A 14,952-nucleotide genomic window follows, 5' to 3' on the forward strand; every position below is an offset into this window, starting at 1 on the left:
AAAATAAAATAAATGACTGTCTTAGATTATGATGTGAAATTCAGGGCTTGATATTGGCCAAAACTTAAAATCTTACTAAACGCATTTCCGTAGCTAATACTTCTGATTTTAGTTTAGAGTATTACTTTACCTAATTAGCCAAAAGGATGTGGCAGTGCAACAACAGAGACAAGAACAGGATCTGATGTTAAACTTGTTTTAAAACATCAGATAACTTATAGTTAATACAGGAAAGCTAAATTAAGAATACTGACTTTACACATTGACAACTGCCCCAACTGTAAAACCACGGCCTGATTAGCAATTTGCCTATAAATAAATTGACAATCATTTTCTTTATCCACCAGAGAAAAAAACAAAACAAAAAACAACCATATCTTCATCATGAAAAAATAAAGTGATTTGAGCTCTTCGTCGCACTATCACTGAGCATTCAGGCAGCACAAAATTGATGTGACAACAGATAAAAATTAGCCACTGCAACAGATACAGATCTTGAAGAACAGGTACAGCAAGTAACAGAGGATCAAAATTTAACTTAGTTCTACGTGGGAGGTGTTTTCAAGGAGAAACTGCGTTATAGTTCTGCAGGTCTTGGTCAGTGGTATCTGTTGGTTTGTGGGTTCACTTTAGATAATACTAAATATACTTCTGCTGCTATTTTACGCAGTCCCATGGAGTAAAATCACTTTGGCACGTGAGGTATAGCTTCTTTTTTTTTTTTTTTAAAGGTAAGATATTCCTTTATCTGGCTGTTTTTCTTCCAGTCAATCAGTTTCTAAAAAAAAAAAAACATATTAACATGGCAAAATAATCCCTTCTGTAAACTGCAAGAGCCAGACTGATAGGTGGCAGGTAGTTTAATGTGTGGCAGATCAGATCAGCGGCCTCCCTCTTCTTTGGTCTGTATTAGACAAGCTTTCTACAGAAGTGTTGAACATTCACAGAAAACAAGGTGATAATAAAGATCAACGTTTCATTGCCACTTGTGTTCTTGTCTGTGCTAATTGAGGCTCGACTAAGCAAAACACACTTAAATGTGCTAGTAGTTTTGCAAAGGCATCATAGTTTATAATGCGTCGCGTTGGAAGTTGAGAAACAAAAAAGCCGTGTGTGAATCTCACAGGAAACTGGGGGTCAAACTGTTGCAGGCTTTTTTCCGAGAAGTAAAGCAGTGAGATGACTCTCCCCTGGTAAAGACCATAGCTGGACACGTAAAATGCGTACTTTTCTTGTTCTCTAAACAATTTGTTACAATTTTCAAGGGTTGACAGACAGCTGACTATAGATTTTTCATAAACGAGCTACAGGAGACACCGTTGCAGTGCTGGGAGCCCTTGTATTTCAATTTCCTGTCACAAAGTCGTTAGATTCAGCTCTTATGTGACATATTTAAAGAATACTAACCTCCCTGTTAGAGCTAAAGATTGTGATATACCTTAAAATATTTAGCCGTGGTCAAACAATGTAACGCTATGCACCGCGGTTTCACAACTAAAGAGTAGTTACCCGAAAGTGTTAACAACCCTGCCAAGTAATAAACTAAGCCTTCCTATGCCAGTTAATATTAAGCTGCTACGAAAGTGGCGTGCCACATGACGAACAAAACAAGAGTTCAGGTTATCTGTGAGCTAAAGTTAGCTAACCATATCCTGTACCAGCCTGTTAGCTAACTTAGCAACAACAGACCTTCAGCAGGCGAAGATTAGCTAGCTTATCGCAAGTTAGCTACGGTTAGCTAGCAGTCGCTCTAGCCATCCGACGCGTAAGCAAACGCTAACGGCTTAACGTTGACAAACCTTGTCCATTAGTTTCCAGCATTTCTCCACCGTCTTTTTGTCCACGGCCCCGGGCTGGTGATGGGAGTGGAGGTGGTGATGGTGTGGCTGGAAGGCATCCTTCATCATTCCGATGATCCCCCCGCCTTTCTTCAGGTTCCCAGCCATGTTCGGGCTCGGCTAGGGTCGGCCACAGCGGCAGACAGGCGAGGTGAGGCAGGGCAGGGGGTCAGGGGGACCGAACCGCCGCCTGGAGTTGGTTGGACCGGGCGATGGTGATCCCGTACCCCCTGTGAGGACAGCGCCCGAGCGGCGAATCCGAGCCAGGGTCCGACGGGGGTAAAATGAGGGAGGAAGAGATGACTATTGGATAAAGGCTCCCATCAGTAAATATAACATGATTATTTGGTAGATAAATGTCCAGATTGTGGATAAAACAAGCCCAACGGTCACTCACACCCTGCACAAGTCCCCCTCTGTGCCGCAGCTAGCAGGCTGCGTTGCTCAGCGTCTCCCTCTCTCTCTGCAGGGACCCACGCAGGCTAATTAACGGAGCACCAGACCTGGCTCCTCTCGCCCTCAGCTGGAGGACAATGGCAACGGTTTCTTCGCAGGACTCGAGCGTGTCCTCGCCTCCGTCCAAGCCGCGATGTCGTTCCTCTCTTTTGTCAGCAGCAGCTCTTTTCGGCTGTGCCGTGTCTTCAGGGGAAGTTCAGAGGCTGTGTGACACTGTCAGCACTCGTTTGCGAGCTGCGAGCCTGACGACACAAAGCGCTCAGCGACGACCGAGGAGAGGAAGTTGAACTTAAAGCTGCGAAAGCCTCACGGTCATAGACGGGAACTAGGGTGAATAAATAATTATGGGATTTAAACATTGCCCAGCATTTTCTGTTTCCCCCCTCTGACGTGTATGTGCGGCCCTTTCCTTTCCTGTACGTCCTCTTCCGTTAACCCCCACCCTCTCGTCTCTCTCCCCGCTGCCCAAACCCTAAACTCCCCGCCTTCTTTTTAAAGCGCGTTCTCGATAAATGAATGTAACCGAGCACGCGCGTCTGCCTGTAGAGCATTCATAAAATCTCAGTGAGATGCTGAGTGCATCTCTGAGTTCTCCCGGCTCGGGCCTCGGTAACCCCTAGCAACAAAAGACGCTTTCACATATACTGAAGGCAGCTGGCGCTGTGCGCGTTCCCCAGTCATGTGTGACTGGCTGTTGTAAAAGTCACTCAACTATCAATTAAACCGGACACTTTGTTTTATGGCTGCTCACTCAGCAACCAGTGCACAGCAACAGAGTCTCACCACCATACAGTAAGCGTAGGCCCTCTGTGAGCCTGTGCGTGTCCGTGGGTTGAACAGGCAGCCTTAAGCAAGCATGTCCCCGAAGAAGAAGACAAAGAAGACCGCAGAGAAAAGTCCAGAAAAATGTAATCGAGATGCTTTTTTTTCTTTCGTGACTGCAGATCTTCTATTTCTTACACATATTTCTGTGTTGTTACAGGTCAAAATGACGTGGAAGAAAAGCATAGGCACAGTATTCTGGATATAGCCATTCTGCAGGATCACATAGGTGAGCCTTGAGGTTTTATTCCTTTATAAATAATAAAAACAGATTGTATGATTATTACATAAAGGGTCAAACTGAAAATGACTTAGCAGATCCATTCCTTGTCATGTCTGTTCCCTTTTAAATCGCTGATCTCCCATGTTATTGGGTTGTATATAGATTTTAAGTGAGTTATTAAGAGATCAGTCTTTTGGCCCATAAAAGGATAGAAAATACTAAAAAAAAAACAAAACATGTTTTAAAACGTCTAAAAGCAATACAAGTGGAAATGAAAGCCCACATGTTAAAACTTGACTGCATATTTGGGCATGTTTAATGGATAATTTAGTTTGCATCAATACAAGTTTTGATAAGAAAGTAATTTCCACTTTTGCTTATGAAAACAAAAAACAAAGAAAGCTCCCTCTGGTTTGTATGTTCAATGCCTGCATGTGTTTGTGTGACTTCCTGCAGCCTTACAGTGTGAGGCTTTAAGAAGGGTCCAGTCAGACAGAGCTGACCTGAGGAGACGTGTAAGAGACATGGAACAGAAGCTGCAGCGCGAGAGACAAGACCACAGGGACATCTACTGGGGTGGGTACAGATGGGGCACGAATCCAAAATTAGTCTGTCTTTTAATAACCTGATCAAAGTGCGGATCCCTTTGGGAGTGAGGACAAGGGGTGTGTTTGCCGAGGTTAGGGTAATTTTTGAGGAACAAAAAATCTAATTAGCCGGGCGCTTAAGCTGATTGCTGTATTAGCTTTTCAAAGTGAATCAGCAATGAAGTCTGAAATAGCTGACGCAAATGTCATTCTAGACCTCAGTCGCCAGTACAAAACCATGCAGACCGAACTGACCAACAAGGTGAAGAAACTGGAACAGGAAGTCAGCCAACTGAAGGAAGACCTTGGTATGGTCTATCTATATTTAAAGTATAATCAAACAAATGGATCCACATAAGAGTTTACTCTCTGTATTTGTATAGCCCTATCCCAGGAGGAACTGAGTAAAGAGAAAAGTGAGCGTAAGCAAGTGGAGCAGGAGAAGGATGCCATCATAGCAGACCTTCGACAAAAGCTGGACAACATGGAGTCAGACTATGAGAAGATCCTTCATGTGAGTTTCAACACAAGGCAGTTCAAGCACACACTGTGGCAACAATACGCATTTGAAAGCCTACACGTATACGAAAATACCCATTTGAGGTAACCTTTTGCACAATGTGGGGCAGCTTTGTCTTGTATGTGCAGTTAGGCCAACCCTCAGAGAACTTGATCTCAGAGTTAGTTCCGCCAAAGTCATGGGAAGGTACTAGCACTTCTTCTTGTTGGTCAGACCTGCAGCTTATGTGTGACTCTTGAAAGAGCAGTGTGATGACACCAGTTTCTTGAAAGTCAAGCTCCTGAATGTATGATTGCTTTCAGCTGATAATTCAGTCTAAAATGACAAACTAAGCAAACGCTAATAGAGCTGTCATGGATGTTTTATATGAGTTAAGTGACTTAAAAATGATTCATATGATATTATGATGATGCTGATGAAAACTGTTGCAGTTTATGTCTAATAATCGTAGGTCAGAAATACTAAAAAACTAGATGGAGTGTACAGTATAGATGTGGTTTAATTCTTCCCCCATAAAATGACATTTGCCGACTTCCCCTGTATCCTCAAGTTTTGACACCTTAGTACGTATCAATAAAGATGTCCTTTTATGACCATTAGAGTAGTTTTTTTTTCCAAGTGTAGCTGCACAGGCAGAGAATGTCCTCACTAACTTCTGATGCAAAGTGAGTAATTTTCTTCTATAAGCAGGCCTGAAATATGGTGCTTAGTTCAGAAAACTTACTACGCCATTACAAACTTTGCAGCTTTACGGAACTATCAATGCACATAACACCAGAAATTATGCAATCAACATGACCGAGAAACTGCTGTAAAAAAGAAGCCACAAATAGTACTGTAGAAAAGTATTCGCCCTCTTCCTGATTTCTTATTTTTTTGCATATTTGTGACATTTACATGCCATTTGAGACACTCTTCTTCGCAGAATTATTTTCATTCATCTATATTGGAGGGTTTATAAGTATGAGTAGTATGCGGTCCTGAAGCTGCAAAGCTGCCCAAAACCATCACACCACAAAACCAAGTTTGATTGTTGATATGATGTTCGTTTTATGAAATGCTGTGTTAGTTTTATGCCAGATGTAATAGGGAACCTCCAAAAAGTTCAGCTTTTGTCTCGTCAATCCACAGAAAATGTTCAAAAAGCCCTTGGGGTTCATCAAGATGTCGCTTGGCAAATGTGATATGAGCGCCTCCTTTTTCAGCAGTGGTTTTTCTTCTTGAACTCACCCATGGATGCCATTTTTGCCCAATCTGTTTTTATTGTTGAATCACGAATTCTGACCATAACTGAGGCAAGTGAGGCCTGCGGTTTTTTCGATGTTGTTCTGGGTTCTTCTGTGACCTCCTGGATGAGTCATCAAAGTGCTTTTTTTGGTAGGCCTGCCACTCCTGGGAAGGTACAACCCTGTTCCAAGTTTTCTCGATAAAGTTTTTTTTTCCATAAAGTCCTAAAGCCTTATAATGGATTTGTAACCCTTTCTAGACTGATAGATGTCAATCACTTTGTTTCTCAGTTGTTTTCTGTCAATCGTGGCATGATGTGTTGCCTTTTAGCCTGCTACATTTTGTCAGACAGGTTCTTGTTACTTGATTCAACAGCTATGTCAGCAATTTAAACTGGGTGTGGTAGGTGAAACTGAACTCAGCTTTTTGTTTGGGTTATCTCCATCTAATATTAGAGTTTGTGTTATGACCCAAAACATTTAAGTGAGACAAATATGAAGAAAAAAAAAACTCCACTTCCTGGGAGTTTTTTCCATTAAGATGTAATGGATGAGGGATGGGGTCATTGTTGACCTTTTCGCTAGCGCCCGAGTCCAACTGGCTGGCTACAGACAGTGCATGCAAATTTTCAGCGCTCAGATCTTCAAAGGTAAGTGGTCAAGCTTAGAGCCCTGTTCGAGGGCTCAGCCTCTGATCGCAGAGATAGGATTTTAATATGTAATTAACATTATTCCTCTCTTCCCAAGTATGACACAGAATCTAATTAAACCTCCTTCAGTGCACCCTTACAACTCATCAGTGATAAAGGTGGTTAAGAAGGGAGGGAAATCAGGTTGGACAAGTCGGTGACTTGAAGGGAAAATCTTAGCTTGCATTTTAATGCTGCCCATGTTTTCTGCAGGAGACTCTCGACAGCCTGAGTTCCCAGCTGTCTGCGACTCGACAGGGTTGGGAAGACGAAAGCGCAACTCTTCATCAAAAGTACAAGGAGCTGCTCTCTGAATTTGGCCTAAATGCCCTGGATCTTTAAAATACAGGAGTCTGACATATACAGTAAGAACAGCAGTGAGATGTGTTTGTTTAATGCTGTAGCTACAGCACTGACTCTGTTTGATCTGCTAGAGTGCTGTGTATGGCTCACCTGTAACTGTATGGATGTTAATGTACATTTTAGAATAGGAAATAGATCACCATGTAGTGGCATGTAGCGCCCACTAGATGTAGCAAATGACTGCTTGTGGTCAGAAAGATGGTGGCCACTGACACTCAGTTGCTATTAGAGCATTACAGTGTGTATACTGTATTTTATATGAATATTAGTAGTACAGTAAGTATTTTGTTGTTTATATAGAAGAGCGCAAAATCCAAAAAAGCTGCATAAAACATTTGGGGGTTACAATAAAGTGGTGAAAATGAATAAAGCTGTTGGTGAAAAAACTGTAACTATTGTGATTTCACAACAAGTATGCATGCTAGCAGAGATGGCAGTGTAGATAGAGTTCTCTGTGGCAGCCTTTGAGAGGCCAAATATGGTAAAAGACAACGAGGGAGACGTGAAACAAATGCACGATGTAAAGAAAACCACAACTAATGCTCAGTATCAAGCAGATTAATACTAAGCAATAACAAGAGAAAGGCACGGGGGGAAAAAAATTAATCATGCAGGAAATATGATTCAGCTGCCCCGCATCAATAAAACCCGACTTTCCCTGCAGGGAGCGAGATAAACACATTTTATTTTCAAGGCTGTCACTTGTGCATCTTTTTTCGTGGCCCAGTGCATTTTTTTAGTCTCTCATCTGTGGGGTAATGAATCATTTACTCAGGGATTAAGATAATTCTGTGCTCTGACGGCCAATTAACGCAGGAACTCAAGAGGCCTTTATCAGAAAACCAATATTTCCTCCTCAAACCACCAGGAGCTGTTGCCCGTTTCAGTTTGTTTAGGGCTTAATGGGGTCGACTGCAGTAGTTAAAATGAGAACGGCATAGTGCACCTGTTAGTGGAGGTGCAGAAAAATAACGATTGGCACATTGTGCCTTATCTTCCCATAGTGGAAATGTTATGAGCCCTGCAGCAGTCAGTGATGGAAGATGTATTAGCAAGCACGGATAAGTCAAATACAGTTTAAGCATCAAAAAGAAAAAAATATTTGTATTACATAGAATACTGTGCAAAAGTCTTGAGCTACCCCCATATTTTTGGCATTTTCCTTCCTAGGAGTCAGATTTTTATTAAAAGTGGTCTTGAGCAATATTTCTCCAGGCTTTCTGAAGGTCCTTAGAGTTTTTCTTTGGACTTTAGCTGCTTTTTCACTAATTTTTAATCCAGTCCATTTTCAGCAGACTGTTGTTTTGTTTGTAAAGCCACTTAAGACTGAGCCATGAATCATTTAATCACAAAATTTGTTCCCATTTCTTCAAATTGCTGAAAAGATGCTAAAGATACTAAAGTTTGACAGGGATAAAATAGTATTTTATTAGCCAATAAGTTGATCCCTAAAGAGCTATTAGCTGAAAACACTGCATATGTCTGCATGTGTAGTGTGTCCTTAAAAACTGGAGAAATGGTGGCCCTTCAGTAGATCCATCTGTTGTTTGCTAAAGCCTCATCAGAAACGGTCTCAGTGGAAGGGTGGCTGTCAAGTAGCCATTTTTAAAGAAGGGAAAGAGGGAGATGAGTCTGAGGTATGGAATGAAAATCAGAGGCAACAGGTCTTTATAGAGAGATGAGTCCAAATTTGAAACTGTTGGTAGAACAGTGAATGTCTACAGCCATCTGTGAAACACGCAGGAGTCATGGATTGGGGCTGAATTTCAGCCAGTGGTGTTGGGAATCTTGTCATGTATGAAGGGAGAGAAGTACTTTCACATTTTGACCATCTGGAAAGCATCTGATTAGAAGTAGCTTCACTTTTCGGCATGAGAATGATCCTAAACGCACTGCCAATGCAGTAAAAGCATACCTGGACAGAAACACACAAAATGGAACACTATCAGTGATGGATTGGCCTCCCCAGAAGCAGTGTGGGATCATACTGACAGAGGAACAAAAGGCAGCCAACATCCAATTTAGAGCTTTGTATGGCCAATACATGGCCAATATTTAGACCAATGTACTTCATCCATCTATCCATCTATCCATCTATCTGTCTGTCTGTCTCATTAGCCCATTAATAGGTGTATCTTTTCCCTGTGGGTTTACCTTTCTCTACACATTCTCTAGCAGGCAGAACAAACGTACCATTTTTGTCCTCCGTGAACACGATTAATGAACAAATTCTAATTTGAACTCTGGCATCGGAGCATTCGCCCAAAGACAAACGATGCTGTGCAAATGATGGAGCCATTACAGAAATGGACTGATATTTATCTTTGTCATTGAAACCTTCATCCAGGGTCAGCAAAGACCAGCGATCTGGCCAAAACAAATGACTTTTGTAACTCGCTATTAGAAAAAATCTAAATCCAGCCTGGTTTTTGTTATTAAGTACCCACGTGACGGATTTCTGTAAGAACAGGATTCTACTTTCATTTTTCTGGTGGGTATGTGACAAAGAGCGCTGTCGGCTACGCTTCCACTGGAATTTGACTTGGCTGTGTACCACCTTTGTCAAGTATGCGGGTAACAATACAGCAAAATGTCAAGGCTGTGATTTCCTGTGTTGCCAAGAGCATGAGAGAAATCACATAGGACAACAAAAAAAAAAAACCCACAAAACGCACGCTCTCTCTAACCCACCCACCCACTCGCACACAAATAGGTGATCAGTGCCTCATCTTCTGTGAGGCATCGATCAAGGCAGGAGTGAAAAGTGAGGGAAAAAACACAAAGGAAATGAAGCTCCATTTTATTTCTCTGAAAGACAAACAATGTCAAGATGTTTTGGTCAATATGTTCAACAACTGTCAGCGAACAAAAGGCTGTATAACAGCCCTGACAGCGTCTCACCTTATAGAGAATTTCTGCACTCTGAATACCTTTTCTTTGAGCATACAACAACAAGAAGCCTTCTGCAAATAATTGCAATCACTTAATTGCAAATAATAAAATCAGCAGGAAAGCGCTTACTAAAAAATGTGTAGCAGTGCCTTGTCTTGAATACTGTTATGAATACTGCCACCCCTGGAAAATCTGGTGTCTGTTAGGAAAAAGCAATTGTTTGACAGCGGGATGCAATATTAGCAGGAATAAAATGAATAGATTCAATAATTACCATTTTAAAAAGGCAGTAAAGTCATACTAAATGCAACAGTATAGACAATATATATATATTTTAAATAATCTCAATATCCCTAAATGTTATAGACAGGTTCCCCCCCCAAAAAGAAGCAAAAAACAAACATGGAACAAGCTATTCTTCCAAGTGTATGTGGATGTTAGCTGTTAGGGTGACTACACGGTACACTGTAATTCCTTAATCCTTGCACGACAGCAATCAACTACAAGGAAACTGGTATTGCTATGTGCTACAGCTGGGTGAGCTCGAGGAGTGAAGTAGATTGTTCACCCACCTCTGCAGGCACTCAATGCTCATCATGTGCTCCATAAATCCAACAGCAGCTAGGCAGAGGGTGGGTAGAGATGCGTTTAATTCATGAACCTGGAGCACCAGGGGTAAAAAGGAAAAGCACGAGCACGATAAAATAAAGTTGACACAGCTGTGACATACAGGTGGCGGTGAGTGTTTAGTGTGTCACGCTTTTAATGCATGTGTGCGCGTGCTGTGGGTGGTGACAAACTGAAAAGAAAACTTGTCATCTCTAACGCTGCAATGGGAAGATTGTGAGGCAGGCACTCGAGGAGGAGAGGAGAGGAGAGGGAGATGCAGTCTGAATTCAAGTATAAATCAGACCAAGGGTGTTGTGTGGCGTTCAATCACTGTCCCGAGGAGACGGAAATATCCACTGAAAAATCACAGTGATAGATGGGCTACGAGTGAGTGGACGCTTATACAGCACATGAGCGAGCTGTTAAACTCATTAGCCTCTGTTAGACTGCCTACCCACACAAATTCTCAGCTGTTCAAAGGATTCACAAGTGAGCAGACGTTAATTCAGTTATGGGGGAGAAACGAGATGTGGGTGCATCAGATCCTTCTGGTTCACTCGATAGTTGTTCTGTGTACTCATCCAGAAACCCATACGTCCCTGATGCTTCTCTGCATGCGTATATGTCACAACAAAGCAGCTGCGTGCTCTGCATATTTCTCCCGGTTGTATAATGCCCCCCTCCTCACCTAAAACAAACCCCCAAAAAACAAAAAAAAAGAAAAGAAAGCGCACTCAGAAGCTATTTAGCGTGACATATCTAAACAGCCCAGAAGGTCAAATACATCACAGCAGAAAAAAAACAAAGGAGACAAAGCCAGCAATCCCAGAGAATTGAGGTTGTTTTAAGAAATGTATTTATAATGGAATAAAAATGTCAACATAAGAAAAATAAAGCATATAAAACATAGCAGCCAAACCGAGCCGTCTCTCAGTGGTCTCCCAGAGAAGGTCGCCCAGTGTTTCTGTGGGATTTGTTTTAATTCCTACTCTACTGCTCTTCGTGCCTTCAAGGTAATTGGCAATCTCATTCCAACTACGCTTGATTTAGCACCCCCTGTAAATGTTTTGAGTGTTTAAGAAGTTAGCACTGAGAGCAGCGAGAGCCTTCAAACTCTCATGAGTTTCTTAGGGACATTCAGCAAATGGATAGAAATACCTTTCATTAAAAAAAAACAATGAATTGTGGCTCTTCTTTCTTTGCCATCTGCTTGGCAATTTGATTTAAACCTGTTATTATATATGGAGCTACAGAAAGTGTACATTAACTGTTTGTGAGGATCCTGGGAATGACTCTGCATGGTGTGTGTCTGTGTGCGTTTAAATGTTTCCATTAAATCACTGCACACACCTAAGTGCGCATCTCTCTGTCCTATGAACATAATGAACACCAAATGAGTTTACTGCTGCAATAATAAAAGACACATTACCGGGCACCTCCATGATTATATCGATGATTATACTGTAAATACACACAATTCTGTGGGTCGATAACACAGCAGCTCCTTACTGGAGGATTAGATGTACTGTATTTGAAGATGTGCAGAGTTTGTTGCCATGAATATGAAATGTTCATTTAAACGACAGAGTGATCAAAATATGTTGTGTTCTACTACAGGATGATAAATGATAATATGCATGAATTTCCAAGCATGAAAACCTGCAGATGAAAAAGGATGGAGGCAGAAAGCTTTCGTGGCTAATAAAAGAACAAGAGACGCTGCAGCGGTACCTTCAAGCTGTGTCGTGTTGGCAGCCTGGTTTTGAGGGATGGTGATTGACAGAATCTGATGGGCAGATTTAAAATGATGGGCACATCAAAGATAAGCAAGAAGCGGAGCAGACAGCTGGATGACCGTTGATTCTCGCTGTGAAACGGTCGGGCTATCGTACAGAAACACCTTCAAACCAGCCGGTACAGCAGGAAAATAAGCCATATGTCTCTGTAATGCGAGCAGAAAGTGAGGCGATTTTAAGACTCGTGCTGCTGGTGGTGGATTCTCACTTCTTCAAGTTATGGCTGACGCAAAGCAAATCAAGGTAACTATCAAATACTTTGGTAGTGGGGAAAGGAAAAATAAGTGTGTTTCAGCTCCTCCTGCATCACTTTGCATTAAATATCCGCCACGTTTTAGCCTGGTTAATGTATTCTAAGTTTGGTTTGGGGTTTTTTGCAAAAAATTATAGTATCAAAATGTCAGAGTGCACCCAGGCTGTCTCCTACGAGCAGTGTGTAAAATATCACTTTCAATAAAAGTTTAACTGCGCTGACATTTAAAACAAGCCAAGCCAACTGCTGATATAAAAATCCCTTCACTCTACCGAGGACTTTGTTTTTGGTTGGTTCTAATATATGCTGGGTTTGATACACATACTGAATATGTAAGCTGGAAAAAAAAAGAAAAAAAATGATGTCTTATAACTTACAATGGATATATTTGTAAGCAAGAGAGCATAAAGGGGACTGGTGCAAGGACAATAAATGGGTCAGACACGGAGGACAGATGGAGGAGAAAGTAATGTCAGTGCACAGAAGAGGGATGATATAAGAGGATGTCTCTGTGCATGTACATTTGTGTGCGTAGACATCATGTTTTTAAGCAGGTATTCAAAAGAGAAAATCCTTCTTTAAGTTGACTTGACTACCCTAGAACCACTTCAGGATGACTCATTCAGTGAGCACTGGCCAACACCTCTGGACATGCATCACTGTCTTTCAGAGATCCCAACAATTAAAACATTTTTTAATAGAATATCACTACTATAAAAGGAGTCTTTGCGTCCGCATGTCTGTCCTTTTGTTTTCTATGTTCACATGAGTTTGCCGTCTTCTCAAGGCTGTGGTGCTTTCTTCAGCCACAAGATGATGCTTGTGGTTTTTGGCACTTTCAAAACAAAAGAACGTGAAGGTTGACCTTGCCTTAATCTGTCCATCTCTGCAGCTCTTCAGAGGCAATATACGTTCCTGGAGTAAATTGTCAGATAAAAAAAGGACCTTGTTTAAAGTTTTTTTTTTTTAACAATAGAATAACAATATTCAGTACTGATAATCCAACAGAGGACAGAAATAATTTAAAAAGGAAAGAAAAGAAACAGCACAATGATAAATGACTGGAAATACTGCATAGTACAAATGCCCCGTAGCTGTTTTTGTCTGTCCTGTTTTACACGGTACAGAGGGCCACCAGGGACAGAACACAACGAGACAGACTCATCAGTTTTTCCTATGACCAAGGAAAAAGTTCGCCCAAGGAGAGATTCCAAAAACTCACTGCTGGCGGTCGCCTCAGGGGTAAAAGAAAGTCCACAGCATTGTCCTGTCCTTTAAGGATAAACTCTGGATGGCAGAATTAAAATGCCACATGATCTTTGATCCCTGGAAAGAAGAGAGGTGGCTGCTGGGAAAGGCAGTCCTGCTGGAATTGTGGGGCGTTATTCAGGTTCACTGCTATTTGTGGTCTTGTCCCATTCTATGCTCTCCTCACTGTGAGTGGGAGATGGGAGGGCCCCTGGGCCCCCTGTGGGGCGCATCCTCAGTCCTTGGAAGCGTCTGCACTCGGGACAAATGCGGATGTGGCTGCACCCCCTCGCGACCAGGGCAGCCTCCTGCGCCAGTCTGTGGGAAAGGGGTTCAGGCAGTCCCGTGCCCCCGCACAGTTTTCCGTTGCTGAGGCTGACAGCGGCAGCTCGCGCCCGACGTTCCTCCAGAGGTAAGGGCCGTGGCCGCAGCATCGACGCCGCCCGGCGGCGCCTCGCCTGCAGGCTGTCGCGACACAGAACGATCCCCTGGAGCTCCCGCAGCATCTCCTCGCACACTGACTGCTGCAAGCACACACACGGGAAGAAAACAAAGATAGGGCAGAGGGGAATAAGAGAGGGAGAGAAAGAGAGAGAGGCCAGACAACTCACTGACTATGGGCTCGATCAGGACAGACGGAGTGACATCAAAGACACACAACAGATACATTTCAGGGTTATGTTCATAATAGGGAAATTGCATGGGGGACAGAGAATAGGGTGATGTAGACTGAGCGGCCAGCAGTGAAATCAGCGACACATATAATACACACGGGCTTGTTAAATTTACTTTTCACATCCACAAGTGTAGCACACGCATTTCATCGCCGGCACTGGTGATCAAGTGATCCGCTGGGTGTAACACAAGGATATAAACTCAAATAATCGCAATCACAGACGTGACACCGCAGCTCAAGCACAAGACGGAAAAGAAACTCATCACCAATCCACATAAGCTGCACACGAACACTGTACAGATGCACACAGGCGTAAATCCAGATGCACAAATATGAACGATACATATATAGACCCGCACACACAAACACACACAGGGTTCACAATTTAGAGTGAGACATCAATCTGTACTGCTCCAAAAGAAGAAATCACATGAGTGGGTTTTTGACTTTCTGAATGTTTATTGAGTTAAAATCACAGCGCCAAATAGTATTCAAGTATCTGTTAAAGAAATCACATCGGAGGTAATGATATCACTGCATGCACATTTTTCTCTGATTCTTCAAGTCATCTTTTGTGGTTGACAGCAGTCCTCCCTCATGAATATCACAGGAGAGCCCCTTCCACTAGCACTAAACTCATCTGTCTATTGTGAATAAAAAATAAATAAATAAAATCCTCCAAACAGCAGAACATCTGGATGCTGAGGACACTCAGGTTGCTTGCTAGTTCTCTCTCCAGATGAAGCTACATTGA

At 42.3% G+C, this 14,952-nt stretch overlaps 3 protein-coding genes across 5 annotated transcripts in view; 1 reads left to right on the top strand and 2 right to left on the bottom strand.

Annotated features, from left to right (window-relative positions):
- Positions 1–2,758, bottom strand: part of cbl (Cbl proto-oncogene) — a 35,258-nt gene extending 32,500 nt beyond the window's left edge. The window contains exons 1-2 of one of the 3 annotated variants that reach the window (XM_086261525.1): positions 2,236–2,755; positions 1,800–2,068 (exon numbers count right to left, since the gene is read on the bottom strand). In XM_086261525.1, the coding sequence (XP_086117651.1) occupies positions 1,800–1,946 (147 nt within the window). In that variant the 5' untranslated portion in view covers positions 1,947–2,068; positions 2,236–2,755. Of the gene's footprint in view, positions 1–1,799 lie in introns of all 3 variants that reach the window. The other 2 variants (XM_086261524.1, XM_086261526.1) reach the window with 2 other exon arrangements.
- drc12 (dynein regulatory complex subunit 12 homolog) lies at positions 1,277–7,663 on the top strand. The gene is made up of 7 exons (XM_086261527.1): positions 1,277–2,164; positions 2,308–3,202; positions 3,277–3,345; positions 3,796–3,915; positions 4,142–4,234; positions 4,310–4,440; positions 6,575–7,663. The coding sequence occupies exons 2-7, from the start codon at positions 3,151–3,153 to the stop codon at positions 6,701–6,703; spliced, it is 594 nt and encodes a 197-aa protein (XP_086117653.1). The 5' UTR covers positions 1,277–2,164; positions 2,308–3,150; the 3' UTR covers positions 6,704–7,663.
- A 3,390-nt stretch (positions 7,664–11,053) lies between these two features.
- Positions 11,054–14,952, bottom strand: part of grik4 (glutamate receptor, ionotropic, kainate 4) — a 362,254-nt gene continuing 358,355 nt past the window's right edge. The window contains exon 21 of the mRNA XM_086261523.1: positions 11,054–14,046. Coding sequence (XP_086117649.1) covers positions 13,657–14,046 — 390 coding nt within the window. The 3' untranslated portion in view covers positions 11,054–13,656. The remainder of the gene's footprint in view (positions 14,047–14,952) is intronic.

The sequence above is a fragment of the Aulonocara sp. 'chitande type north' Nkhata Bay genome, linkage group LG14 (genome assembly GCF_057382095.1).
Source record: "Aulonocara sp. 'chitande type north' Nkhata Bay isolate Kocher_YH1m ecotype deep benthic linkage group LG14, A_spYH_male_GT1.1, whole genome shotgun sequence".
Classification (NCBI taxonomy): Eukaryota; Metazoa; Chordata; class Actinopteri; order Cichliformes; family Cichlidae; genus Aulonocara; species Aulonocara sp. 'chitande type north' Nkhata Bay.

What these genes read in the sequence shown, in the direction of transcription:
- drc12 (XM_086261527.1), top strand. Translation starts at nt 3,151, where the DNA reads ATGTCCCCGAAGAAGAAGACAAAGAAGACCGCAGAGAAAAGTCCAGAA. An exon ending in AGAGAAAAGTCCAGAAAAAT is followed by an intron (nt 3,203 to 3,276) that starts GTAATCGAGATG and finishes GTGTTGTTACAG; the next exon opens with GTCAAAATGACGTGGAAGAA. An exon ending in CCACAGGGACATCTACTGGG is followed by an intron (nt 3,916 to 4,141) that starts GTGGGTACAGAT and finishes ATGTCATTCTAG; the next exon opens with ACCTCAGTCGCCAGTACAAA.